Source organism: Gymnoscopelus braueri (assembly GCF_963280865.1).
Source record: "Gymnoscopelus braueri genome assembly, chromosome: 18".
Taxonomy (NCBI): Eukaryota; Metazoa; Chordata; class Actinopteri; order Myctophiformes; family Myctophidae; genus Gymnoscopelus; species Gymnoscopelus braueri.
Window position 1 is genome coordinate 18,552,045 of NC_137618.1, and position 27,547 is coordinate 18,579,591.

The following is a 27,547-nucleotide window of genomic DNA, read 5'->3' on the forward strand; positions in this document are numbered from 1 at the left end:
TTTCCATTTACAACTCAACCTAATAAACCAAATGTAACCTGTTACAGTATATTAATCTCTAAAATGAAAGAATAAAGTTGGGACTAAATATTTTTTCTTTGCACTATACATTTATCTTGTAATTTTTTTAATAGGTTTCATGCCAATTACATTGCAAGTCACTCTGGTTAAGACTATGTGCAATAGTCTTACTCTAGTGTCTTATTTGCTCAAAACGTCAATTTTGACTGAGTTAGTTGATTTGGAATCCACATCAGTGGCTGTGGCTGTTATTTCTGTGAAGCCAAATTTGACTTGAAACTGGATTTTACGATCCAGCCCACATGTAGTATTTGGCATCTCAACGAGTTCAGTTTTTCTATTTCCCACTCATCTACATATTGAGGATTCTTCCTTTCTGTGCGATAAAACTTGAAACATACTCCTGTTGTGTCCCTATGCCTTGGTATTAAGATGTGGTCTCTGGTTCATCCCAACCTACATCTTCATCTATTGTCACCAGGCAGTGTTAAAATATTAACTTCTTAGCAGCCTTATGCTTCGACCCATCAAACTCTCTTCTTCGTGATGCCACTACCTCAGGGGTTCTTCCAAACATGACAGCTCCCTTCAAAATTGCATGCGCAAACATGACCGCTCCCTTCAAAATCGCCTGCTGAGCCATCAAAGGGTACAGTACTTTGCACTGAGCACCAAACTGCTTGGTAATGTGTGTGCGCAGAATCTTACTTGAGGCATAACCCCCCACTAACACAAGGTACTCAATGGCGAATTCCCTTTTCAAGATTATTTTGAGACTTTTAGTGATGCTGTTCAGACTTTCTCAGCCTCGCCCTTGAGATTTTGATCGACCCCTCGTCCCAGGTTACACCTGGCTCTGTCTTAAAGTAATTCTCCATTGGTTGCCTTTTCTGAGCTAATGCTGCTAAATTAAATGGGCAGGAGATGTCTACATCATCATCCACACATTTAAGAACAGAGAAGTTATACATCAGCTTTTGAAGCTCACTGGGATATGTTGTTTCATACTCATTCCAGAGATCATCAGGGAATATTTCCTTGAGTAAACATTTGAACTTCTTGTCAACATGCTCCCCTCCCAGACCGTTACCAGAGGCCTTATGCAGCTCTTTCAGGACTCCTCCATCCAACACTTCATGCACCGTGATGTCAATGGCACCACCTGTAAGACAACGGTGCTAGGCTTTAAAATATGAAAGCAAGAATGGACAACAGAGAAATAATATAGTTAAGTTGCAGTTTGTAATATGTTTGAAAAGCAAATAATTTCTAAAGAGGTTTGTGCATTGACTTACACTGTATGGTGAAACAGCTCTCAAAGTCAATGTTTTTGCAATTTAACAAATGAAAAAAATGCTGATGCTGTCAATATAGCATGATTTATTTTATGTTAATGTTTATGTTACTTTTGTTCCTTTTTATGAAACTTTAAGCTATTTGGATTTTGGATTTCAATAGTGTTTTTTACCATAAGTGAATGAGGAGGCAATTTTTTGTGTTATCAATTGCAAATCAACAGCGCGACTAGCGAGATCTGTCAGTTGGACTAGTTACATCATGACGAGTAAGTACACAACTCAAACCTCTACTAAAGTGTCATTGTGTGTTAATTATTAAATTGTGAAAAAAGGGGAATTCAAAAAAGACTTGCAAATGAAGAAAAAAACAGCAACAACATAAAAGTCACAGCACAACATACCTCCACAATCAGCGACAATGTATTGTGTTCCAGGATGTTGTTGTAGGGTACCATGTCCTGAGTTCTCATCAATAAAACCATCAGAGGGAAGCTGCTTACACCAGATTGAGGCTGCCTCTGGTTCCAATGCGATGACCAACTTGTCCGATTGACTTTCTATCACAATGCCAGCCTAAAAAAAGAAAGAAAGAAAGAAAGAACATTATTTAAATTCACACATTTCCATGGGTAGATAACGTCATCATGCATGTTATAACAACATGGAATTACCTCCGTTGCTGCTTTTCTCATGAACTGTTTTGCAGTAGCATCCCAAATAGCAGGAACAGTCAGAACCCAGGTGAAGTCAGACGCAGTGAAGGTTCGTCCTCTTGTGTTGTCAGCAATGGTGATCAGTGCATGGTCCTTCAGGTAGCGTAGACTTTCTGTGAAGACTTTCAGGGCTGTCATTTTTTTTGCCATTTACGGCTGTAATCATTAGATCCTCATTGAGTTTCTGTTGAAAATGTTAAATGTATGATGTTAATCATTTTATAAAGATTTATAATATAATTTTTAGGAAAATAATCTATCCTAATTACAAATTAATATCATAGACTTACTCTTCCGTATAAAAGTTCCATCTTTAAGTTTTCAAAGAGAAGTGTTTTCTTGGCTTTTTCATTTCCCTTTTTGGTGTATTCCATTTTAGCATCATAACCAAATTTGAGGAATTCCTCATTTTCATCAAATAGAATACATGTAGGTGTCTTCGGGGTGCTTATTCCATGTTCTATTCCCCATTGTGGAACAACTATGTTAGCTTCTCTACCTTTGATACTAAAGGCGTATCCACTGTAAGCTGTGCCGAAGTCTATTGCTATTATAAACGTATCCCCCATATCGGAAACCAGAAGAAAGCTAGTCCAAGTCAACACTGAAATTAAAACAGGTGGCTTTTATAACATGAGCACCTATACGTGGTATGTCACTACTATTATAAACCAGTTAAGGGCTATGCAGAGAATTCCACCTAGTTTACAAGTCTGTTCACTAACATCTTGAGTGCCAAGAAGGCCAAGAAACATTTTTTAAATTATTTGACCAGTAATGGGAGGTTTGCAAAACTGGTTGAACCACTTCAACCCTACATACTTGAAACAACCACTGTTTAGTACAAAATACATACATATCATTTACATTATTGAGGTGTGTTTTTAAAAGCATCTATTTCATTTGACTGAGCAACTTTCATTTGTAGTTGAGTAATGTTTCACCAGGAGTAGGCTAGGCTATACTTTGACTAAAGTACTGGGTTGAGTATTTTGTAGAGCCTCACTTTGAAACATATAGTAATGTCCAGGACCCTTCACTGACCAGACACAAAAGATGTACTCTGAAAAAATAAATCAGGCTAGTTTTTTTGCTTTTTTGCTGTTTTCTATGTTTTCCATTTTTGGGTTTGGGTTCAGGGTTAAAAACAAATCCCATGGGACATTAATTCAGCCTGGCACCTGGCAGAATCTTAAAATACCTGTACACATTTCAAGGATTAAGAAAAACGCTAGTGTCGTCACTCTCATAGTTATATCACGCTGGGATGAGCACCATGTAGTATGTCACTAAGCCCCACCCTTTGGTATTTCTTGGAACCTACATTAGCGCAGGTTAGACCAGACCAGTTAAGGGTCGGCACAAATCAGATCCTGACAAACAACAGCAAACATGGAAACGGAATTCACACAGGTAAGCTGTGAAACTAACAACATTTCATTAATGTTTCTTTTGATGGATGAAGTGATGCCACGCAAAAAAAGAAGAAAAAAGAATAACCCAAAGCAAAAACAATTACCAAAAAATGTGTTAACAAGGAAGGAAGAGATTCACCCACTTCCCTTTGGAAAATATTGGTAAAGCAGTCAACAATATGGTCTGATCACTTAACCTTCCAGGTTGTGTCTGTTTTCTCCGATGGCACCTGGAGAGATGAAGATAACAATTTGCAGCAACAATGTGATCAAACATGTGAACAAAATGCCTTGGACACAAACAGTACACCGTAAGTAGGCTACTTGGATTATCACTAATTATAAGAAATGTTAAGATGCAAACTTGTATTTTGTGTTCAGTACACTGCAAATATTTTAAAATAGATATTATCTTGCTTTCTGTTATACGCATTTACCACATCAAGACCTATCGAGTAGGAACAAAATGTACAAAACCCAGAATTATTACAATCTATTTATTCTGTAGAATTTACATTAAATTTAAATACATACTGTAAACATATCCTATAATCCAACTGTTTGTCTTGTATGAATTAATATAATTAAGCATGGGTCTGTTTCCTCCGATGGCACCTTCAGAGATGTAGGTGACAATTTGCAGCAACAAGGTGATCAATGTGAACAAAATGTCTTGGAAACACACAGTACACAGTAAGTTGGATATCGTCGCTGTCGGGCAGACAGTTATCTCCATAATTAACATTTTTTCGCAGATTAATGCCTTACTTCAGAGTGTGACACAAAAGGAGTGAAATTAGCTGATCTACAAGATCACAAGATGTGACACGGTGTGAACTTGTAGATCTGCTATTTTTACTATTTTAAGTGTTTTATAATTGGAAAAAGAAAGGTTTCCACCCGACATGTTAAAATGCACATTGTATTATGTTTACTGATGCCATATACTGTATGTAGTGGATAAAACCTGTTCAATGGTCTGCAAACTCATTATACAACAACTTATCTTTCTATTCCATAAGCATAACATTGTTGCATACTGTAGCAACTTTAAGCAAGATTCAAATTCAAATATGAAAATGTATGACATGAGCAAGCATGTGATTTTTGAAAGCAAGATTGTTTGAATACTAGATGAAATGTTAGAATATGACAATGCAATTATTATAACTTAATATGGGAGTGCCATTTTAAGCATGTTAACCAAATGCTCTTAACACAGTTGCCATGAGGTGGAGCAACCGTACAAGGACAAACCTAAGGAAGAAAGGTACGTTTTATTCTTTGTTTAGAGCCTATGAAGTGTTTAGATGCTTGTAATACTGTTAGAATGAACTGGTGCAACATTATCATGTCAAACTGAAGGAGTCGAGTTCAATATTGCAAAATGCAACATTTTACAATAAAGTAGACTATAATTTGAAAAAGAAAGGCTTCCACCCAACATGTTAAAATGCACATTGTATTATGTTTACTGATGCCTTAGGTAGTGGATAAAACCTGTCCAATGGTCTGCAAACATTTCTCATTATACAACAACTTCTCTTTCTATTCCATAAGCATGGCATTGCTGCATACTGTAGCTACTTTAAGCAAGATTCAGACTCAAATATGAAAATGTATGACATGAACAAGCATGTACTTTGTGTATTTTTTAAAGCAAGATTGTTAGAATATGAGAATGCAATTATCATAACATATTATGGGAGAGCCATTTTAAGCATGTTAACCAAATGATGCTTTTAACACAGATGCCATGAGGTGGAGCAACCGTACAAGGACAAACCTAAGGAAGAAAGGTACGTTGTTTAGAGCCTTTCCTAATGAAAGCAGCCCTGAAGTGTTTAGATGCTTGTGATACAGTTAGAATGAATTGGTGCAACAAACATCATCATGTCAAACTGAAGGAGTCAAGTTCAATTTAGCAAAATGCAACATTTTACAATAAAGTATAAATTCAATATGTGAAAATACTTATACAATTTTCTACAATCAAAGATGTAATGATATAAATTATATTAAACAAACTGAGTTAATGTTTTCAATATGAGAACCTATGAGAGATAACTAAATTATGTTTTTAACACAGATGTTATGAGATGGAGCAAGATAACCAAGGGAGATGCAAGGAGGCAAGGTATATTTTCTTCTCAATTTGCTATATGTTCAGAGACTCTAATCATCATTTTTGTTGTTGTTGTTTTTACATATTAACTGAAGTTTTTATCTCTGTTATATGCATTTACCAAATCAAGCTGTACCAGGTGTGAAGAGAATGCGCAAGAACATAAACAAATGTGAGCTCAAAATCTATTAAAAACAGTTTACATATATTTTTTTAATATATTTTGTTAACATTAATCTACAGAGAAAATGTATCAACATGTATCCCATAACCCAAATATTATCCTGGTATTATAAAATAATATGTTTATAATACAGTATGCACGAGATGGAGCAACGTTACAAAGACCAGCTAAACAAGGCGAGGTAAATATTCTTCTAAATATGTTCTGATAAGCAACACTAATAAAGTTCCTGGTGAATTAAAGATGTGAAAATACATCCACTCCACACCCTTACAATTAAACAACCATTCAAAACATGTGTCTGTCTGTCTATCTGTCTGTCTGTCTGTCTGTCTGTCTGTCTGTCCGTCCGTCCAACAGTTACACAACTATGTGTACGTTGTTTTAGTTCATGAAATTGTTGATCAAGGAATTGAGCATGTTCACATACAGACTTTTGCTCCCTCAGAACTGCATTGAAAGAACGTGAGAAAGAAAAAGACTCATTCAAAAACAGGTATGTGAAAATATTCAGAACAAACTAACTAAAAGCAAGTAAAAATTAAAAGGTTGTTATACAAAATGAAAATCTTATCATATTATTTTTAAGGGCCTTACACACTAAAGCTCAAAATATGTTTAAACAGTTTATATATATTTTTTATATATTTTTGTTAACATTAATATACAGAGAAAATGTATCAACATGTATCCCATAACCCAAATATTTTCCTGGTATTATATAATAATATGTTTATAATACAGCATGCATGAGATGGAGCAACATTACAAAGACCAGCTAAACAAGGCGAGGTAAATATTCTTCTAAATATGTTCTGATAAGCAACACTAATAAAGTTCCTGGTGAATTAAAGATGTGAAAATATATCCACACCCTTACAATTAAACAACCATTCAAAACATGTGTCTGTCTGTCTGTCTGTCTGTCTGTCTGTCTGTCTGTCTGTCTGTCTGTCTGTCTGTCTGTCTGTCTGTGTCTGTCTGTGTCTGTGTCTGTGTCTGTGTCTGTGTCTGTGTCTGTGTCTGTCTGTCTGTCTGTCTGTCTGTCTGTCCGTCCAACAGTTACACAACTATGTTTACGTTGTTTTAGTTCATGAAATTGTTGATCAAGGAATTAAGCATGTTCACATACAGACTTTTGCTCCCTCAGAACTGCATTGAAAGAACGTGAGAAAGAATTAGACTCATTCAAAAACAGGTATGTGAAAATATTCAGAACAAACTAACTAAAAGCAAGTAAAAATTAAAAGGTTTTTATACAAAATGAAAATCTTATCATATTATTTTCATCTTGTGAAGAATGGCAGCCAATCTGAGCAATGAATTAAAGACAGGAGATTGCGAGAGCATGGACAGCCCTGTTAGCAAGACACGATTGACAGCCATGTATGAACAACTAAACTTCATCAAGTGGCCAAAAATCAAGGGTGCTTTGAAAACAAAGAAGGAAAACAAAAAGCTGGCAGATGATTTGATTCGGGTATGTAAACATGTGATGACTGAAAGTTGTTCTGCAGTTTCCTTATTCAATTATTAGCTTAATTTACTAAATCCATGCATCTTCTTACACCCAATGCTTTTATGATCAGGCAATGTTTGAGGCTTCAAGAAAGAAAATGGATGTGAAGAAGAAGAAAATAGAGAAAATGTTTGCATTCAACAAGCACAGCACATCACCATCACCTAAGGATGTATGATGACATCTGATTACAGGAAATTACCACATTTAATCTTGTAATTGTGCTGTAATGTTAATATTCTACCTTTCTTACAGGTCACAGTGTACAAAAAAATTGCAGTCCAAAATCTTCAAATGGCTGTATACCACAGCAGAAAAGAAGATGTTGTTAAGGTAGGCTACTGTATGGTTGTTGTATTGTTTTTGATTGATTGATTGAATACTTGATTAATAGTTTGCAAAAAGTACAGTGGTACAATCATACAATGATGCTAAAAGGATAACACTAAAAGGCCTGAGGGCTTGTTTCTATTATGGTCCTCACAAAAAGACCATCAAAGTTGTGGAAGCTTACAAAAGTATCATACTGTACATGAAGCTTAGGTTGGGACGATAACAGTAGTTAACATGTACAGGTTAAGGGCCTTACACACTAAACAGACTACAGACTGTAAGTCGAATGAAGTCGGGAGATCAGTCGGTTGAAAGGTGTGAAAATGTTGCTGCTGCAACTCTCTCCACACATTACTCTCTCCACTCCGCACTTTACACAGGCACCATACATTTATCTGGTGTCGGGTTAGTGTGTTGGGCCCTTTAGGATGGGTTGTTGTTTTAAGGATCACTGAATGAATGTATTAAATGATTTAATACAATGAATGATTAGTTCCATATTGTCTCATACAGGTTCCTTTCCTGAAATACCAAGAGAGGGTTCCTGCAGAGGTAGCAATGACATTCAGAGATCTGGCTGCTGAATGCTACTGGTTGGGTTGTTTGATGGCTTTAAACAGTCCTCCACTTCAGCCTGACTGGGAGAGTCTTATTCCTGGACCTGACGCTTGGAATATCTTCCCACCTGCTATTAAGCTTACTTCCAGCATGGAGACTGAGCCTTAAAGCTATGTGTTAAAAAATGTCTGGTTTTAAATGAGGGTTACTAAATGAATGGGATGAATTGATTACACAGGCCGTCACACGCATTATCAATTTAATGACTATGAAAACTCCATTACTGTTGCACTGCCACTATCACCTGTTATATATCTGCTGTTAAGCGATGTTTCTTACTTGTATAAGAGACTGATAATCTGCCTTTTTATTTCTTTTTTAGCGGTTACCTTATGTGCATTTGATATTCTGTTATCTAACTTTTCCTTTGTTACTTTCTCTATTCTTAAGATTATGTTTAGTTAGTCAGATACTTACTTATTTACTTATATTTTGTAACTGCATTCTTTTGGTGGTGGTATGAGAAAACGTGTGATGAGAAAGTAAACTTAAATTTCATGTGGAAGTTGAAGTTGTTTTGCTTTCATTCAGTAAGTGTCACATAGTATTGTGGTAACTGACTTTGGAACTGCTTATCTGCATTCAACTCCATTGTCAAAATTAAGCATTTTGTACATTATATGTATGTCTACTTTGAGATATCTTTCTCTTGAACATGGTTTGGTTAAACGTTTAAGTGAATATTTAACACATTTTCCAAACAACTTTTTACTATAATTGTCAATTAGTGGTTCAAGGGCCATCTATTATCCATTAATAGCCACAAGGTGTCAGTGTTGCACAAGTGAGCATGTTTCCCCAGGCAACTGTAAAGAAAAGGGTAAAAGACAACTGTTTCATGCATTTAGTTTGATTGATTGATTGAATACTTTATTAGCAAAAAAATATAGGAAAGTACAGTTCTATACAAGGTCTGCTAAGGATTTCAAACCCAAGAAAGCCTATGGCTTGTTTTCATTGGGGTCCTTTGTACTCAATTCATCGAAACATTAATGACAGACAAATATACACTACTATGCAAAATATCATATAAACAGTTTAGAAAACTAAAACAAAAATATGTACAGTAAACAGTTCGAGGGGGTGGGGGGGGCTAGGCTTTGACTTCTACAGGAGAATCATATTCACCACTTCCCAGTACTGTAGGTCTGCCTTTACCAGTTACTGGAGTGAAACCCGTCTGGAGGCCTCAAGTAAAGTGCTTGAGATTATAGTTGTGGGTTTTTTTTGTGTAGAAAATAAAAATGAGTTTAACCTACCATGAATAATGTGGTTTAGGTTGTTGCATTTTCTCATTCAAACTAATGATTCAATCATTCTGAATTGCTGTGAGGCCCTGGCTGCATAGCTGTTAATTCTCAATGTTTCTGTCTACAGTTCATGTCTACTGGTTGGGGGTGCGTAAAGCTCAGCCTCAGCCAGTTAATTCACAGACCAGGCTCCTTGTGAACGCGACAACGCCCGTCTCGTCTCACGTCTCTCCTTTCTTTCTGCCATTGGTTTCCTGTCTCTCAGTCTACACTGACCTAAATGAAATAAAGCATAACATGCTTATGACCCCCAACAATCTTAAACAAACAAAAAGGTTCTCTCTACAGTACTTGTAAATTTGTTTTGTAAAGTTTATAAAATGTCTGGTCAGTATGCTGAGTTTCCAGAGACTCCTGTGTTGGATTGTCAATTGTATTCTGTGTGAAACATTTGAGATACAACTGTTTGCGATATGATATTAAAGGTATAAGGAGGAATAGGTATGATTCCCCAGCAGGTTCCTTGAAAAATTGGTAATGATTCTTGAAACCTGCTCTTTATCACTTATTTAAGATAAGTAAAGTATAATATAATGTTCAACCTTTTGGGGGAAGACATGTATGTTGATATTGTGGTTAAAAAAAACGAACATAATCAGACTCAGCTGGTTCTCATTTCTAGATGATTATTATTATGGGTTATACCATTTGCTAGAGTTGTAAGTTAACACTTGTGAGTGAAGTGCCAACACAAAGTTCCTATAACAAATACATATTGGCCCAAAATATTGTACTAATAATTCACATAGGACTGTGGTTGTAATATTTGTCAGATGCTACATTACAGTTTAGTGTTACCTGAAGTTCACTCACATAAACAGCGACTCATACTGTATGCAATGACAATCACATTTATTTATGTGTCAGTTACAGCAGGCTACAAGTCAAATACAAAGAAGATTAAACAAATGTAATCCAAACCAAGAAACCAAATTCTGCCACATTTCTTGACATAATTGCACATCATTTGGTGATTAATAAATTGTAATAATAATGAATAATAATACAATTTAGCAATAGACCAACTTCATTTAGCACATTGTCTACAAAATGAGTATGATTGCTCTTTAACATTGAATACAAAGTTACATCACAAGATGTAAGATTTATATTCCCAGTTTCCATTTACAACTCAACCTAATAAACCAAATGTAACCTGTTACAGTATATTAATCTCTAAAATGAAAGAATAAAGTTGGGACTAAATATTTTTTCTTTGCACTATACATTTATCTTGTAATTTTTTTAATAGGTTTCATGCCAATTACATTGCAAGTCACTCTGGTTAAGACTATGTGCAATAGTCTTACTCTAGTGTCTTATTTGCTCAAAACGTCAATTTTGACTGAGTTAGTTGATTTGGAATCCACATCAGTGGCTGTGGCTGTTATTTCTGTGAAGCCAAATTTGACTTGAAACTGGATTTTACGATCCAGCCCACATGTAGTATTTGGCATCTCAACGAGTTCAGTTTTTCTATTTCCCACTCATCTACATATTGAGGATTCTTCCTTTCTGTGCGATAAAACTTGAAACATACTCCTGTTGTGTCCCTATGCCTTGGTATTAAGATGTGGTCTCTGGTTCATCCCAACCTACATCTTCATCTATTGTCACCAGGCAGTGTTAAAATATTAACTTCTTAGCAGCCTTATGCTTCGACCCATCAAACTCTCTTCTTCGTGATGCCACTACCTCAGGGGTTCTTCCAAACATGACAGCTCCCTTCAAAATTGCATGCGCAAACATGACCGCTCCCTTCAAAATCGCCTGCTGAGCCATCAAAGGGTACAGTACTTTGCACTGAGCACCAAACTGCTTGGTAATGTGTGTGCGCAGAATCTTACTTGAGGCATAACCCCCCACTAACACAAGGTACTCAATGGCGAATTCCCTTTTCAAGATTATTTTGAGACTTTTAGTGATGCTGTTCAGACTTTCTCAGCCTCGCCCTTGAGATTTTGATCGACCCCTCGTCCCAGGTTACACCTGGCTCTGTCTTAAAGTAATTCTCCATTGGTTGCCTTTTCTGAGCTAATGCTGCTAAATTAAATGGGCAGGAGATGTCTACATCATCATCCACACATTTAAGAACAGAGAAGTTATACATCAGCTTTTGAAGCTCACTGCGATATGTTGTTTCATACTCATTCCAGAGATCATCAGGGAATATTTCCTTGAGTAAACATTTGAACTTCTTGTCAACATGCTCCCCTCCCAGACCGTTACCAGAGGCCTTATGCAGCTCTTTCAGGACTCCTCCATCCAACACTTCATGCACCGTGATGTCAATGGCACCACCTGTAAGACAACGGTGCTAGGCTTTAAAATATGAAAGCAAGAATGGACAACAGAGAAATAATAGTTAAGTTGCAGTTTGTAATATGTTTGAAAAGCAAATAATTTCTAAAGAGGTTTGTGCATTGACTTACACTGTATGGTGAAACAGCTCTCAAAGTCAATTTTTTTGCAATTTAACAAATGAAAAAAATGCTGATGCTGTCAATATAGCATGATTTATTTTATGTTAATGTTTATGTTACTTTTGTTCCTTTTTATGAAACTTTAAGCTATTTGGATTTTGGATTTCAATAGTGTTTTTTACCATAAGTGAATGAGGAGGCAATTCTTTGTGTTATCAATTGCAAATCAACAGCGCGACTAGCGAGATCTGTCAGTTGGACTAGTTACATCATGACGAGTAAGTACACAACTCAAATCTCTACTAAAGTGTCATTGTGTGTTAATTATTAAATTGTGAAAAAAGGGGAATTCAAAAAAGACTTGCAAATGAAGAAAAAAACAGCAACAACATAAAAGTCACAGCACAACATACCTCCACAATCAGCGACAATGTATTGTGTTCCAGGATGTTGTTGTAGGGTACCATGTCCTGAGTTCTCATCAATAAAACCATCAGAGGGAAGCTGTTTACACCAGATTGAGGCTGCCTCTGGTTCCAATGCGATGACCAACCTGTCCGATTGACTTTCTATCACAATGCCAGCCTAAAAAAAGAAAGAAAGAAAGAAAGAACATTATTTAAATTCACACATTTCCATGGGTAGATAACGTCATCATGCATGTTATAACAACATGGAATTACCTCCGTTGCTGCTTTTCTCATGAACTGTTTTGCAGTAGCATCCCAAATAGCAGGAACAGTCAGAACCCAGGTGAAGTCAGACGCAGTGAAGGTTCGTCCTCTTGTGTTGTCAGCAATGGTGATCAGTGCATGGTCCTTCAGGTAGCGAAGACTTTCTGTGAAGACTTTCAGGGCTGTCATTTTTTTTGCCATTTACGGCTGTAATCATTAGATCCTCATTGAGTTTCTGTTGAAAATGTTAAATGTATGATGTTAATCATTTTATAAAGATTTATAATATAATTTTTAGGAAAAAAATCTATCCTAATTACAAATTAATATCATAGACTTACTCTTCCGTATAAAAGTTCCATCTTTAAAGGCATACTAGGTAACGTTTTCAACAAAACTAAAGTTAAATTGTATATCTTTTGTGAGTGGCAAAAGTTTCACAACACCCACTCCATGAATTTCACCCCCGGAAGCCTTTTATTTATATATTTTATATTGAATGTGGACTGGGGGGACTTTCCCGGGGAAATGACGTCATCTGGCCGGAAAACGGAGGTGGAAATGCACTGGTTTCCTGTTTGGCCAGGAACTACCGCAACGGTTTCCTGTTTGGCCAGGAACTATCGCGCAAATAACAAAAAGGAACCTCACGCTGATTTTAAGAGAATGTAGGATTAGAAGATCGAAAAAGAACAGAAAAAGAAAGCACAGCTCATGGTAACTAATGCTCCACTGGCTAAGAGAAACGATCCGTAGATAGTATAAAACAATTAAAAGATCGCTTTTTGAAACGCTTCCGGCTTCCGGTGAAAACGAATGGAATTCTGGGTAATCGAGGACACGGAAATTGTATGCAGTGACGGTAGTGACCAGCAGAGGTTGCTAAAAATCGTTAGTTGTGAATTTGCATTGTACAACTTTAAGTTTTCAAAGAGAAGTGTTTTCTTGGCTTTTTCATTTCCCTTTTTGGTGTATTCCATTTTAGCATCATAACCAAATTTGAGGAATTCCTCATTTTCATCAAATAGAATACATGTAGGTGTCTTCGGGGTGCTTATTCCATGTTCTATTCCCCATTGTGGAACAACTATGTTAGCTTCTCTACCGTTGATACTAAAGGCGTATCCACTGTAAGCTGTGCCGAAGTCTATTGCTATTATAAACGTATCCCCCATATCGGAAACCAGAAGAAAGCTAGTCCAAGTCAACACTGAAATTAAAACAGGTGGCTTTTATAACATGAGCACCTATACGTGGTATGTCACTACTATTATAAACCAGTTAAGGGCTATGCAGAGAATTCCACCTAGTTTACAAGTCTGTTCACTAACATCTTGAGTGCCAAGAAGGCCAAGAAACATTTTTTTAATTATTTGACCAGTAATGGGAGGTTTGCAAAACTGGTTGAACCACTTCAACCCTACATACTTGAAACAACCACTGTTTAGTACAAAATACATACATATCATTTACATTATTGAGGTGTGTTTTTAAAAGCATCTATTTCATTTGACTGAGCAACTTTCATTTGTAGTTGAGTAATGTTTCACCAGGAGTAGGCTAGGCTATACTTTGACTAAAGTACTGGGTTGAGTATTTTGTAGAGCCTCACTTTGAAACATATAGTAATGTCCAGGACCCTTCACTGACCAGACACAAAAGATGTACTCTGAAAAAATAAATCAGGCTAGTTTTTTTGCTTTTTTGCTGTTTTCTATGTTTTCCATTTTTGGGTTTGGGTTCAGGGTTAAAAACAAATCCCATGGGACATTAATTCAGCCTGGCACCTGGCAGAATCTTAAAATACCTGTACACATTTCAAGGATTAAGAAAAACGCTAGTGTCGTCACTCTCATAGTTATATCACGCTGGGATGAGCACCATGTAGTATGTCACTAAGCCCCACCCTTTGGTATTTCTTGGAACCTACATTAGCGCAGGTTAGACCAGACCAGTTAAGGGTCGGCACAAATCAGATCCTGACAAACAACAGCAAACATGGAAACGGAATTCACACAGGTAAGCTGTGAAACTAACAACATTTCATTAATGTTTCTTTTGATGGATGAAGTGATGCCACGCAAAAAAAGAAGAAAAAAGAATAACCCAAAGCAAAAACAATTACCAAAAAATGTGTTAACAAGGAAGGAAGAGATTCACCCACTTCCCTTTGGAAAATATTGGTAAAGCAGTCAACAATATGGTCTGATCACTTAACCTTCCAGGTTGTGTCTGTTTTCTCCGATGGCACCTGGAGAGATGAAGATAACAATTTGCAGCAACAATGTGATCAAACATGTGAACAAAATGCCTTGGACACAAACAGTACACCGTAAGTAGGCTACTTGGATTATCACTAATTATAAGAAATGTTAAGATGCAAACTTGTATTTTGTGTTCAGTACACTGCAAATATTTTAAAATAGATATTATCTTGCTTTCTGTTATATGCATTTACCACATCAAGACCTATCGAGTAGGAACAAAATGTACAAAACCCAGAATTATTACAATCTATTTATTCTGTAGAATTTACATTAAATTTAAATACATACTGTAAACATATCCTATAATCCAACTGTTTGTCTTGTATGAATTAATATAATTAAGCATGGGTCTGTTTCCTCCGATGGCACCTTCAGAGATGTAGGTGACAATTTGCAGCAACAAGGTGATCAATGTGAACAAAATGTCTTGGAAACACACAGTACACAGTAAGTTGGATATCGTCGCTGTCGGGCAGACAGTTATCTCCATAATTATTTTTTTTTCGCAGATTAATGCCTTACTTCAGAGTGTGACACAAAAGGAGTGAAATTAGCTGATCTACAAGATCACAAGATGTGACACGGTGTGAACTTGTAGATCTGCTATTTTTACTATTTTAAGTGTTTTATAATTGGAAAAAGAAAGGTTTCCACCCGACATGTTAAAATGCACATTGTATTATGTTTACTGATGCCATATACTGTATGTAGTGGATAAAACCTGTTCAATGGTCTGCAAACTCATTATACAACAACTTATCTTTCTATTCCATAAGCATAACATTGTTGCATACTGTAGCAACTTTAAGCAAGATTCAAATTCAAATATGAAAATGTATGACATGAGCAAGCATGTGATTTTTGAAAGCAAGATTGTTTGAATACTAGATGAAATGTTAGAATATGACAATGCAATTATTATAACTTAATATGGGAGTGCCATTTTAAGCATGTTAACCAAATGCTTTTAACACAGTTGCCATGAGGTGGAGCAACCGTACAAGGACAAACCTAAGGAAGAAAGGTACGTTTTATTCTTTGTTTAGAGCCTATGAAGTGTTTAGATGCTTGTAATACTGTTAGAATGAACTGGTGCAACATTATCATGTCAAACTGAAGGAGTCGAGTTCAATATTGCAAAATGCAACATTTTACAATAAAGTAGACTATAATTTGAAAAAGAAAGGCTTCCACCCAACATGTTAAAATGCACATTGTATTATGTTTACTGATGCCTTAGGTAGTGGATAAAACCTGTCCAATGGTCTGCAAACATTTCTCATTATACAACAACTTCTCTTTCTATTCCATAAGCATGGCATTGCTGCATACTGTAGCTACTTTAAGCAAGATTCAGACTCAAATATGAAAATGTATGACATGAACAAGCATGTACTTTGTGTATTTTTTAAAGCAAGATTGTTAGAATATGAGAATGCAATTATCATAACATATTATGGGAGAGCCATTTTAAGCATGTTAACCAAATGATGCTTTTAACACAGATGCCATGAGGTGGAGCAACCGTACAAGGACAAACCTAAGGAAGAAAGGTACGTTGTTTAGAGCCTTTCCTAATGAAAGCAGCCCTGAAGTGTTTAGATGCTTGTAATACAGTTAGAATGAATTGGTGCAACAAACATCATCATGTCAAACTGAAGGAGTCAAGTTCAATTTAGCAAAATGCAACATTTTACAATAATGTATAAATTCAATATGTGAAAATACTTATACAATTTTCTACAATCAAAGATGTAATGATATAAATTATATTAAACAAACTGAGTTAATGTTTTCAATATGAGAACCTATGAGAGATAACTAAATTATGTTTTTAACACAGATGTTATGAGATGGAGCAAGATAACCAAGGGAGATGCAAGGAGGCAAGGTATATTTTCTTCTCAATTTGCTATATGTTCAGAGACTCTAATCATCATTTTTGTTGTTGTTGTTTTTACATATTAACTGAAGTTTTTATCTCTGTTATATGCATTTACCAAATCAAGCTGTACCAGGTGTGAAGAGAATGCGCAAGAACATAAACAAATGTGAGCTCAAAATCTGTTAAAAACAGTTTACATATATTTTTTAAATATATTTTGTTAACATTAATCTACAGAGAAAATGTATCAACATGTATCCCATAACCCAAATATTTTCCTGGTATTATATAATAATATGTTTATAATACAGCATGCATGAGATGGAGCAACATTACAAAGACCAGCTAAACAAGGCGAGGTAAATATTCTTCTAAATATGTTCTGATAAGCAACACTAATAAAGTTCCTGGTGAATTAAAGATGTGAAAATACATCCACACCCTTACAATTAAACAACCATTCAAAACATGTGTCTGTCTGTCTGTCTGTCTGTCTGTCTGTCTGTCTGTCTGTCTGTCTGTCTGTCTGTCTGTCTGTCTGTCTGTCTGTCTGTCTGTCTGTCTGTCTGTCCGTCCGTCCGTCCAACAGTTACACAACTATGTTTACGTTGTTTTAGTTCATGAAATTGTTGATCAAGGAATTAAGCATGTTCACATACAGACTTTTGCTCCCTCAGAACTGCATTGAAAGAACGTGAGAAAGAATTAGACTCATTCAAAAACAGGTATGTGAAAATATTCAGAACAAACTAACTAAAAGCAAGTAAAAATTAAAAGGTTGTTATACAAAATGAAAATCTTATCATATTATTTTCATCTTGTGAAGAATGGCAGCCAATCTGAGCAATGAATTAAAGACAGGAGATTGCGAGAGCATGGACAGCCCTGTTAGCAAGACACGATTGACAGCCATGTATGAACAACTAAACTTCATCAAGTGGCCAAAAATCAAGGGTGATTTGAAAACAAAGAAGGAAAACAAAAAGCTGGCAGATGATTTGATTCGGGTATGTAAACATGTGATGACTGAAAGTTGTTCTGCAGTTTCCTTATTCAATTATTAGCTTAATTTACTAAATCCATGCATCTTCTTACACCCAATGCTTTTATGATCAGGCAATGTTTGAGGCTTCAAGAAAGAAAATGGATGTGAAGAAGAAGAAAATAGAGAAAATGTTTGCATTCAACAAGCACAGCACATCACCATCACCTAAGGATGTATGATGACATCTGATTACAGGAAATTACCACATTTAATCTTGTAATTGTGCTGTAATGTTAATATTCTACCTTTCTTACAGGTCACAGTGTACAAAAAAATTGCAGTCCAAAATCTTCAAATGGCTGTATACCACAGCAGAAAAGAAGATGTTGTTAAGGTAGGCTACTGTATGGTTGTTGTATTGTTTTTGATTGATTGATTGAATACTTGATTAATAGTTTGCAAAAAGTACAGTGGTACAATCATACAATGATGCTAAAAGGATAACACTAAAAGGCCTGAGGGCTTGTTTATATTATGGTCCTCACAAAAAGACCATCAAAGTTGTGGAAGCTTACAAAAGTATCATACTGTACATGAAGCTTAGGTTGGGACGATAACAGTAGTTAACATGTACAGGTTAAGGGCCTTACACACTAAACAGACTACAGACTGTAAGTCGAATGAAGTCGGGAGATCAGTCGGTTGAAAGGTGTGAAAATGTTGCTGCTGCAACTCTCTCCACACATTACTCTCTCCACTCCGCACTTTACACAGGCACCATACATTTATCTGGTGTCGGGTTAGTGTGTTGGGCCCTTTAGGATGGGTTGTTGTTTTAAGGATCACTGAATGAATGTATTAAATGATTTAATACAATGAATGATTAGTTCCATATTGTCTCATACAGGTTCCTTTCCTGAAATACCAAGAGAGGGTTCCTGCAGAGGTAGCAATGACATTCAGAGATCTGGCTGCTGAATGCTACTGGTTGGGTTGTTTGATGGCTTTAAACAGTCCTCCACTTCAGCCTGACTGGGAGAGTCTTATTCCTGGACCTGACGCTTGGAATATCTTCCCACCTGCTATTAAGCTTACTTCCAGCATGGAGACTGAGCCTTAAAGCTATGTGTTAAAAAATGTCTGGTTTTAACTCATTTCCTGCCAGAATTATTTCAGATTTTTTGCTGTAGACTGCCAGAGATTTTTCATTGAAAAAAAAAGTTCTCAGGAGCCGAGATACAGATTTCTTAAGTTTTAAGTTAACAATGAAGTGGATAGGAGTTTAAATCTTTGATATATCATATCTCCTTGGTCTTTGGGTCTAAAAATAGAACGCAGATCTGCGTCTTTGGCAGCCAGACGAGAAATTAAATAGAACGCAGATATGCGTCTTTGGCAGCCAATGTGTTGTTAAATGAGGGTTACTAAATGAATGGGATGAATTGATTACACAGGCCGTCACACGCATTATCAATTTAATGACTATGAAAACTCCATTACTGTTGCACTGCCACTATCACCTGTTATATATCTGCTGTTAAGCGATGTTTCTTACTTGTATAAGAGACTGATAATCTGCCTTTTTATTTATTTTTTAGCGGTTACCTTATGTGCATTTGATATTCTGTTATCTAACTTTTCCTTTGTTACTTTCTCTATTCTTAAGATTATGTTTAGTTAGTCAGATACTTACTTATTTACTTATATTTTGTAACTGCATTCTTTTGGTGGTGGTATGAGAAAACGTGTGATGAGAAATTAAACTTAAATTTCATGTGGAAGTTGAAGTTGTTTTGCTTTCATTCAGTAAGTGTCACATAGTATTGTGGTAACTGACTTTGGAACTGCTTATCTGCATTCAACTCCATTGTCAAAATTAAGCATTTTGTACATTATATGTATGTCTACTTTGAGATATCTTTCTCTTGAACATGGTTTGGTTAAACGTTTAAGTGAATATTTAACATGTTTTCCAAACAACTTTTTACTATAATTGTCAATTAGTGGTTCAAGGGCCATCTATTATCCATTAATAGCCACAAGGTGTCAGTGTTGCACAAGTGAGCATGTTTCCCCAGGCAACTGTAAAGAAAAGGGTAAAAGACAACTGTTTCATGCATTTAGTTTGATTGATTGATTGAATACTTTATTAGCAAAAAAATATAGGAAAGTACAGTTCTATACAAGGTCTGCTAAGGATTTTAAACCCAAGAAAGCCTATGGCTTGTTTTCATTGGGGTCCTTTGTACTCAATTCATCGAAACATTAATGACAGACAAATATACACTACTATGCAAAATATCATATAAACAGTTGGAAAACAAAAACAAAAACATGTACAGTAAACAGTTCGAGGGGGTGGGGGGGCTAGGCTTTGACTTCTACAGGAGAATCATATTCACCACTTCCCAGTACTGTAGGTCTGCCTTTACCAGTTACTGGAGTGAAACCCGTCTGGAGGCCTCAAGTAAAGTGCTTGAGATTATAGTTGTGGGGTTTTTTTGTGTAGAAAATAAAAATGAGTTTAACCTACCATGAATAATGTGGTTTAGGTTGTTGCATTTTCTCATTCAAACTAATGATTCAATCATTCTGAATTGCTGTGAGGCCCTGGCTGCATAGCTGTTTAGACCATTTTTAAAAAACATTTTAGACAAAATGACCAATTTTACATTTAGGTGCCCAGATGTCCCTAGTGCCCACCTATCCTGTATCCCATGAGAAGCCTGCATGCTTTGGAAAATGTCAAACAAGGTGGAGGAGATGAGTGTCATCCTGGTGGCCTCCAATTAGCCCCAGATGTTCTGATTCTCGGAACTTGCACCCCTCCTTGGAGGGTAACCCTGGGAGCTCCCGGTGCGGCAGGACCTCCTGTCCCAAGTCCCATGGGACTCTCTTCCATCCCTTTCCCCAGGGGCTTTGGGTCTGGCCCCTGAGAGGGCAGAGTTTCCAGCCATGGGGTTGCCCCAGTCTGTGGTTAGTACTCTGCAGGGAGCCCGGACTCCATCGACTGGGGCAGCGTATCCCTGTTGGTGAGGAGTGTTTGCTCGTGGAGAGACAGGTGGATGTGCGTATGCATTCCACACAGGGCCTCGCTACCTCAATGGCCTTATGGCGAGGTGCCTCGTTACCTGAGATCTGTGCGACGGCCTCTTGGTCGACTCGATGCCACTTTTATCCTCTCTTGTGGGGCCTGTGACATCCTCCAGTTCCTCCAGGAAATGTTGTAGGCGGGCAAGTCTCCCACGACTTTGAGGGGAATGGTGGCTGCCATAAGGGCTGCCTCGGAAACTGGCAGGAGGTTGCTGTGACCTTATTACCCGGTTTCTGCAGGGTGCTCGTAGGGTTCGTCCCTCGCACGGTAGGCCAGCAGTCCCCCCATTGGGATTAGGTAGTTCTATAGGCCTTGCGGCATGAGCCATTCGAGCCCCTGGACGCAGTTGGGCTGCAATGGCTTCCCTCGAGACAGCATTCTTGCTGGCAATTGTGTCAGCTAAAAGAATGTCCCTGTCGGTGCATGAGGAATGCTTCCGCTTCCTGCATGGCCATGCTGGGGTGGTGCTGAAACCAAACCCTGCATTCTACCCTAAGGCCTGGTCTGAGTCGCAAGCCAGTCAGTCTATTGAGCTGAGCCCTTCCCACCCTCCTCAGGACGGTGAAGCAGGGTTGCAGTCAATGTTGTGCCCTGTCAGGGCCTTGAAGGTGAGTATGGACCTAACTGCCTTGGGGAGATGGTTTCCAAGGCTAGGCTCCCTCATTGGATTGTGCAACAATCCAACAGGCGTACAGTATACGTACTGTAGGTGGGCAGGCAAGCCAGCCCCAACAAGAGTGCGTGCGCATTCCACACAGGGCCTCGCTACCTCATGGGCTTTATGCCCCTTCATCTGAGATTTGTACAGGGGCCTCTTGATCGAAGCCGTCCACATTTATCAGGTTCTACTGCATGAATGTGGTAGCCAGCACCCCATTCACGGAGCGTGTGCTGGGCTCCATGCAGCCCAGCACATGCCTACACATACCATGCCTCTGGGACCACAACTCCGTTAAGGATGGACCTTGGGCTCGGAGTGATATCTTTTTATGTTGAAGCTAGCCTTGCAACCTGCGAGCTAAGTGGCTTCCACCCATTTATGGTTTATGGCTGGCCTTAGCGTCTGGCGGGGCCAGATGGGCCTTGGTGGCGTCGTGCGCCTCAGCCATGGATGATGGGTGTGTACAGTTTATGTATGTCCATGGTTACCCTTTTTGACGGAGCACATGGGTGAGCATTCTGGTGGCGGTGACATGTCTTCGGACTCAACTGCCTCACTGAGCTCCTGCAGAAGCAGCTGGGTCTTCTTATTTTGTCGCAGTGTGTCTTACAGTGTCCCCGTATATATGGAATATGTAAGGTCGAGAGACAGTTTTGACACGATAGAGAATGGTAAGGTTACCCCAGGAGAGACTGGGGTCTCTCCAACCAATTTTCTGTTTATTAAAGAGCTGGAGACTCCTGTTACTGAACAAACACTCTATAGCAACGATTACTATCAGAATATAGTGCTTTAACCTTTTAACAAAAAACGTTTTCGTTTTAACCAAAAAATATCACTTACCCTACATTTACATTTCAAGTGAAAGTTGAAGTTGTTTTGCTTTCATCACATAGTATTGTGGTAACCAACTTTAGAACTGCTTTTCTGCCGTTACGCCCTGGCCTGGGGGAAACCTAAGGCGTAACAAAACCTGACCTAAATGAAATAAAGCATAAGATGCTTATGCCCCCAGCAGTCTTAAACAAACAAAAAGGTTCTCTCTACTTACAATTGTTTTGTGAAGTTTATAACATTTCTGGTCAGTATGCTGAGTTTCCAGAGATTCCTGTGCTGAATTGTCAATTGTATTCTTTGTGAAACATTTTAGATACGACTGTTTACAATATGATATTAAAGGTATATACAGTAAGGAGGAGTGCGTTTTATTCCCCAGCAGGCTGCTTGAAACATTGTTAATGATGCTTGAAACCTGCTCTTTTATTCTTTAACACTTATTTTAAATAAGAAAAGTACAATATAATGTTCAACCGTTTTGGGGAACACAACGTGAACGTATGAGTTGATATTGTGGTAAAAAAATAACATGATCAGACTCAGCTGGTTCTCATTTCTAGATTAGGGTTATTATAATGGCTTCTCCCACTTGCTGGAGTTGTAAGTTAACACTTATGAAGGATGGCGAAGTGCCAACACAAAGTTTCTATAACAAATACATATTGGCCCAAAATATTGTACTTATAATTCACATAGGATCGTGGTTGTAATATTTGTCAGGTGTTACATTACCATTTAGTGTTTGTTACCTCACATAAACAGCGACTCATTTTTAAAGTCAATCACATTTATTTATTTTTTGTCAGTTACAGCAGGCTACATCAAATACAAAGAAGATAAAACAAATGTAATCCAAACCAAGAAAAAAAAAACTGCATACTTGTTTGGCATTGTTGTACATCATTTGGACATCAATATATTGTAATAATGGCCCGTAATGTAATGGTCCAGGCACCCTAGGCTGCAATGCCAGCCTGACAGCGTGTCGCGGGTTCGACTCCCTTTCCCGACAACCTTTGCTGCGTGTCACCCCCCCCCCCCCCATCTCTCTCCCTGTTTCCTGTCAGCCTACTTTCCCTGTCCCTCTCTAAATAAAGGCATAAAAAGCCCAAAAATAAAAAAAACTTCAAAATATATTAATAATGAATAATAACACAATTTAGCAATAGAACAACTTAATTGAGCACATTGTCTACAAAATGTGTATGACTGCTCTTTAACATTAAATACAAAGTTACATCACATGATGTTTGAATTATAGGTATTCCCATATACAACTCAACCTAATAAACCAAATACAGCCCTAGTTTAAAGTATCAGATGATTTTTCTTTTTTTTAAAGGTAAACCAAAATCTCAAAATATACGTATATGGTTAAGACTATAACCAAAATGCCTAATAAAATGGGGCCCTAAAACGTTTGAGAACCCCTGGTTTAAAATATCAGATTAGATTGAGCCAAAATCACAATGTCCCCTTATATATTAATATTTGTGGCCAACCTGTTACAATATATCAATCTCTTCACTATTACAGAACTTGGGCCTTCAAGTTGTTACAATGTAAATAGTTAGTCTTATTCTAGGATCCTACTTGCTCAAAAAGTCAATTTTGACTGAGTTTGATGACTTGGAATCCACATCAGTGGCTGTGGATCCTACTTGCTCAAAAAGTCAATTTTGACTGAGTTTGATGACTTGGAAGCCACATCAGTGGCTGTGGCTGTTATCTCTGTGAAGCCAAATTTGACTTGGAACTGGATTACACGACCCAACCCACCTGCAATATTTGGCATCTCAACGACAAACGAGTTGAGTTCCTCTATTCCCCACTCATCTACATATTGAGGATTCTTCCTTTCTGTGCGATAAAAACCAATACGGCCTGATGTCTGGTTTCTTTCTGTTGGTACTAAGGTGTGGTCTCTGGTTTCATCCCAAGCCACATCTTCATCTATTGTCACCAGTGGTAAGAAAATACCATGACACCATTGTGTACCACCACACGATTGTGTAGGCCTACCACCAGTGCCACACGCCACTTTGTTGGAGTGCTTATCAGCCTTATGCTTCGAGGCATCAAACTCTTCAGAGACGGCAATACCATAAGTAAAGGCACTTTTTCGTGATGCCACTACCTCAGGGGTTCTTCCGAACATGACAGCTCCCTTCAAAATTGCCTGCTGGGCCATCGAAGGGCACAGTACCTTGCACTGAGCACCAAACTGCTTGGTAATGTGTGCGCGCAGAATCTTACTTGAGGCATAACCCCCCACTAACACAAGGCACTCAATGCTGAAATCCTTTTGCAAGATTTCTTTGAGACTTTTAGTGATGCCACTCAGACTTTCATCAAAGAAAGATCTCAGCCTCTCCTTTGAGAGTTTGATCAACCCCTCGTCCCAGGTTACACCTTGCGCTGTCTCAAAGTAATTCTCCATTGGTTGCCTTTTCTGAGCTAATGCAGCTAAGTTAAATGGGCAGGAGATGTCTACATCATCATCCACGCATTTAAGAACAGAGAAGTTATACATCAGCTTTTGAAGCTCACTGGGATATGCTGTTTCATACTCATTCCAGAGATCATCAGAGAATGTTTCCTTGAGGAAACATTTGAACTTCTTGTCAACATGCTCCCCTCCCAGACCGTTACCAGAGGCCTTATGCAGCTCTTTCAGGGCTCCTCCATCCAATACTTCATGCACCGTGATGTCAATGGTACCACCTGTAAGACAACGGTGCTAGGCTTTAAAATATGAAAGCAAGAATGGACAACAGAGAAATAATATAGTTAAGTTGCACAACAGCGCAACTATAGCAAGATATCTACCAGTTGGACTAGTAACATCATGACAAGTTTAGTAGCCTACACAACTCAAACCTCTACCAACGTGTCATTGCGGGTTAATGACTAAATTGAGAAAAGGGAAATTCAAAATAGACTTGCAAATAATTGCAAAAGGGAATCTAAAACAACAATAAAAAAAAACAACATAAAAGTCACAGCACAACATACCTCCACAATCAACAACAATGTATTGGGTTCCAGGATTTTGTTGTAGGGTATCATGTCCGGAGTTCTCATCAATGAAACCATCAGAGGGAAGCTGCTTACACCAGATTGAGGCTGCCTCTGGTTCCAATGCGATGACCAACTTGTTCGATGCCTCTGTCACAATGCCAGCCTGATAAAAAAGAAAGAAAGTAAGACAGAAAGAACATTATTTAATTTCACACATTTACATTTGTAGAAAATATCATGTAGATCATTTTGATAACGTCATCATGTATGTAATAATAACAACATTGAATTACCTCAGTTGCTGCTTTTCTCATGAACTGTTTTGCGGAAGCATCCCAAATTGCAGGAACAGTCAGAACCCAGGTGAAGTCAGACGCAGTGAAGGTTCGTCCTCTTGCGTTTTCAGCAATGGTGATCAGTGCATGGTCCTTCAGGTAGCGTAGACTTTCTGTGATGACTTTCAGGGCTGTCATTTTTTTGCCATTTACGGCTGCAATCATTAGATCCTCATTGAGTGTCTGTTGAAATTTTAAAATGTATGTTGTTAATAAATGTATAAAGATTTATATACGTATATATTTTCTAAACACATTTCTATCCTAATAAATTACACATAAAAATCAGAGACTTACTTTTCCGTAGAGTTCCATCTTGAAGTTTTCAAAGAGAAGTGTTTTCTTGGCTATTTCATTTCCCTTTTTGGTGTATTCCATTTTAGCGTCATAACCAAATTTGAGGAACTCCTCATTTTCATCAAATAGAATGCATGTAGGTGTCTTCGGGGTGCTTACATCATGTTCTTTTCCCCATTGTGGAACGATGGGATCTATGTTAGCTTCTCTATCTTTGATACTAAAGGCGTATCCACTGTAAGCTGTACCGAAATCTATTGCTATTATAAACGTATCCCCCATATTGGAAACCAGAAGAAAGCTCAAAGTCAACCAAACTGAACTTAAAACAGATGACAAATATCCCAGTTTTTATAACATGAGCACCCTGTGGTATGTCACTAAGCCCCACCCTTTGGTATGCATAATTGCACAGTGTGCACCGGTGACAGACCAGTTTTAAGTGTCGACACAAAGATCTGGGCATGGCTTAAAGAGATGACATGACCAAAAAGGTAAGCACTGAAAATGAAAAAGCACTATTTATTCATGTTTCTTTGATGCATGAGGTGATGTTTGAAAGGCATGTTGGTCGCTAAAGAAAACATTGTGTCACAGTGCCGTTTATGACTAAAATAAAAGTAAAATGTAGGCTAAAAGCAACATGATGACTAAAGATTTATCAAGGACCAAAATGTTATAACGCAGTAGCCTCTTGTTGGATTAGAAATTTGGTCATATATTAGTTATATATATATAACTCCTTGTGTAATGTAATGTATCACTTTGTAAGCAATTTGTTCTTTTATTTGGTCAGACAGCATAAGGTTTGGATAAATAATAGGCTACTTAAAAATATATATGTTCAAACCTATAGCATCAGTCTGCTTCCTCTGATGGCACCCCCAGAGATAAAAGTGGCCAGTGGTGGAGATGGCCCTGGTGGTCCAACAATCAGACACAACAAGATGTCCGCGACCACAACATGCATCAGACACAGTAAGTATTTGAGAATCACTCAATCAAGTAATCTTATTAAACATCACATACAGCATACAGTTAAGCCTTGGATCAAGACTATCATAGATGTGTTTTATCGAGTCTGACTTTTATAGGCAAATATCAAAATCGATAAAATACATCTATGATATTCTTGATCCAAGGCTTATGCAGGTCAAAATTTTAAGGCCTACTGTAAATTATGTCTGATACTATAATATCCTCTTTTTACTAACTTTTTACTAACTCAGAGCACAACATGAAGTTCGCCTGCAATTCAGAGAAAGTAAAAATAAATTATTTGACCTCATTTTGTGATGGTTGTGTCACTTGTGTGTGTCAATCACGTTTACTGCCACCGAAATCTTCATCCGTCATTTAGCCTACAGTATGTACCAGCCTACAGCCTGTGGATTGACCAAAGGCATAGCACACACTCTTCAAGTGTGTGTGTGTGTGTGTGTGTGTGTGTGTGTGTGTGTGTGTGTGTGTGTGTGTGTGTGTGTGTGTGTGTGTGTGTGTGTGTGTGTGTGTGTGTGTGTGTGTGTGTGTGT

General features: G+C 37.6%; 1 protein-coding gene and 2 pseudogenes across 3 annotated transcripts; all 3 read right to left on the reverse strand.

Annotated features, from left to right (window-relative positions):
• Positions 1–508: 508 nt before the first annotated feature.
• Positions 509–2,170, reverse strand: LOC308106290 (heat shock 70 kDa protein 12A-like; annotated as a pseudogene). Its single transcript has 3 exons — positions 1,991–2,170; positions 1,721–1,892; positions 509–1,183 (listed from the first exon to the last, which is right to left on the reverse strand). The product of its transcript is annotated as a heat shock 70 kDa protein 12A-like (transcript).
• An 8,992-nt stretch (positions 2,171–11,162) lies between these two features.
• Positions 11,163–12,822, reverse strand: LOC308106291 (heat shock 70 kDa protein 12A-like; annotated as a pseudogene). The gene is made up of 3 exons: positions 12,643–12,822; positions 12,373–12,544; positions 11,163–11,837 (listed from the first exon to the last, which is right to left on the reverse strand). The product of its transcript is annotated as a heat shock 70 kDa protein 12A-like (transcript).
• An 11,197-nt stretch (positions 12,823–24,019) lies between these two features.
• Positions 24,020–26,297, reverse strand: LOC308106292 (heat shock 70 kDa protein 12A-like; the record flags this gene model as incomplete). Its single annotated transcript, XM_080457339.1, has 4 exons — positions 24,020–25,086; positions 25,378–25,546; positions 25,677–25,901; positions 26,016–26,297. The coding sequence occupies 4 exons, from the start codon at positions 26,295–26,297 to the stop codon at positions 24,020–24,022; spliced, it is 1,743 nt and encodes a 580-aa protein (XP_080313465.1).
• Between the last annotated feature and the right edge of the window lie 1,250 nt (positions 26,298–27,547).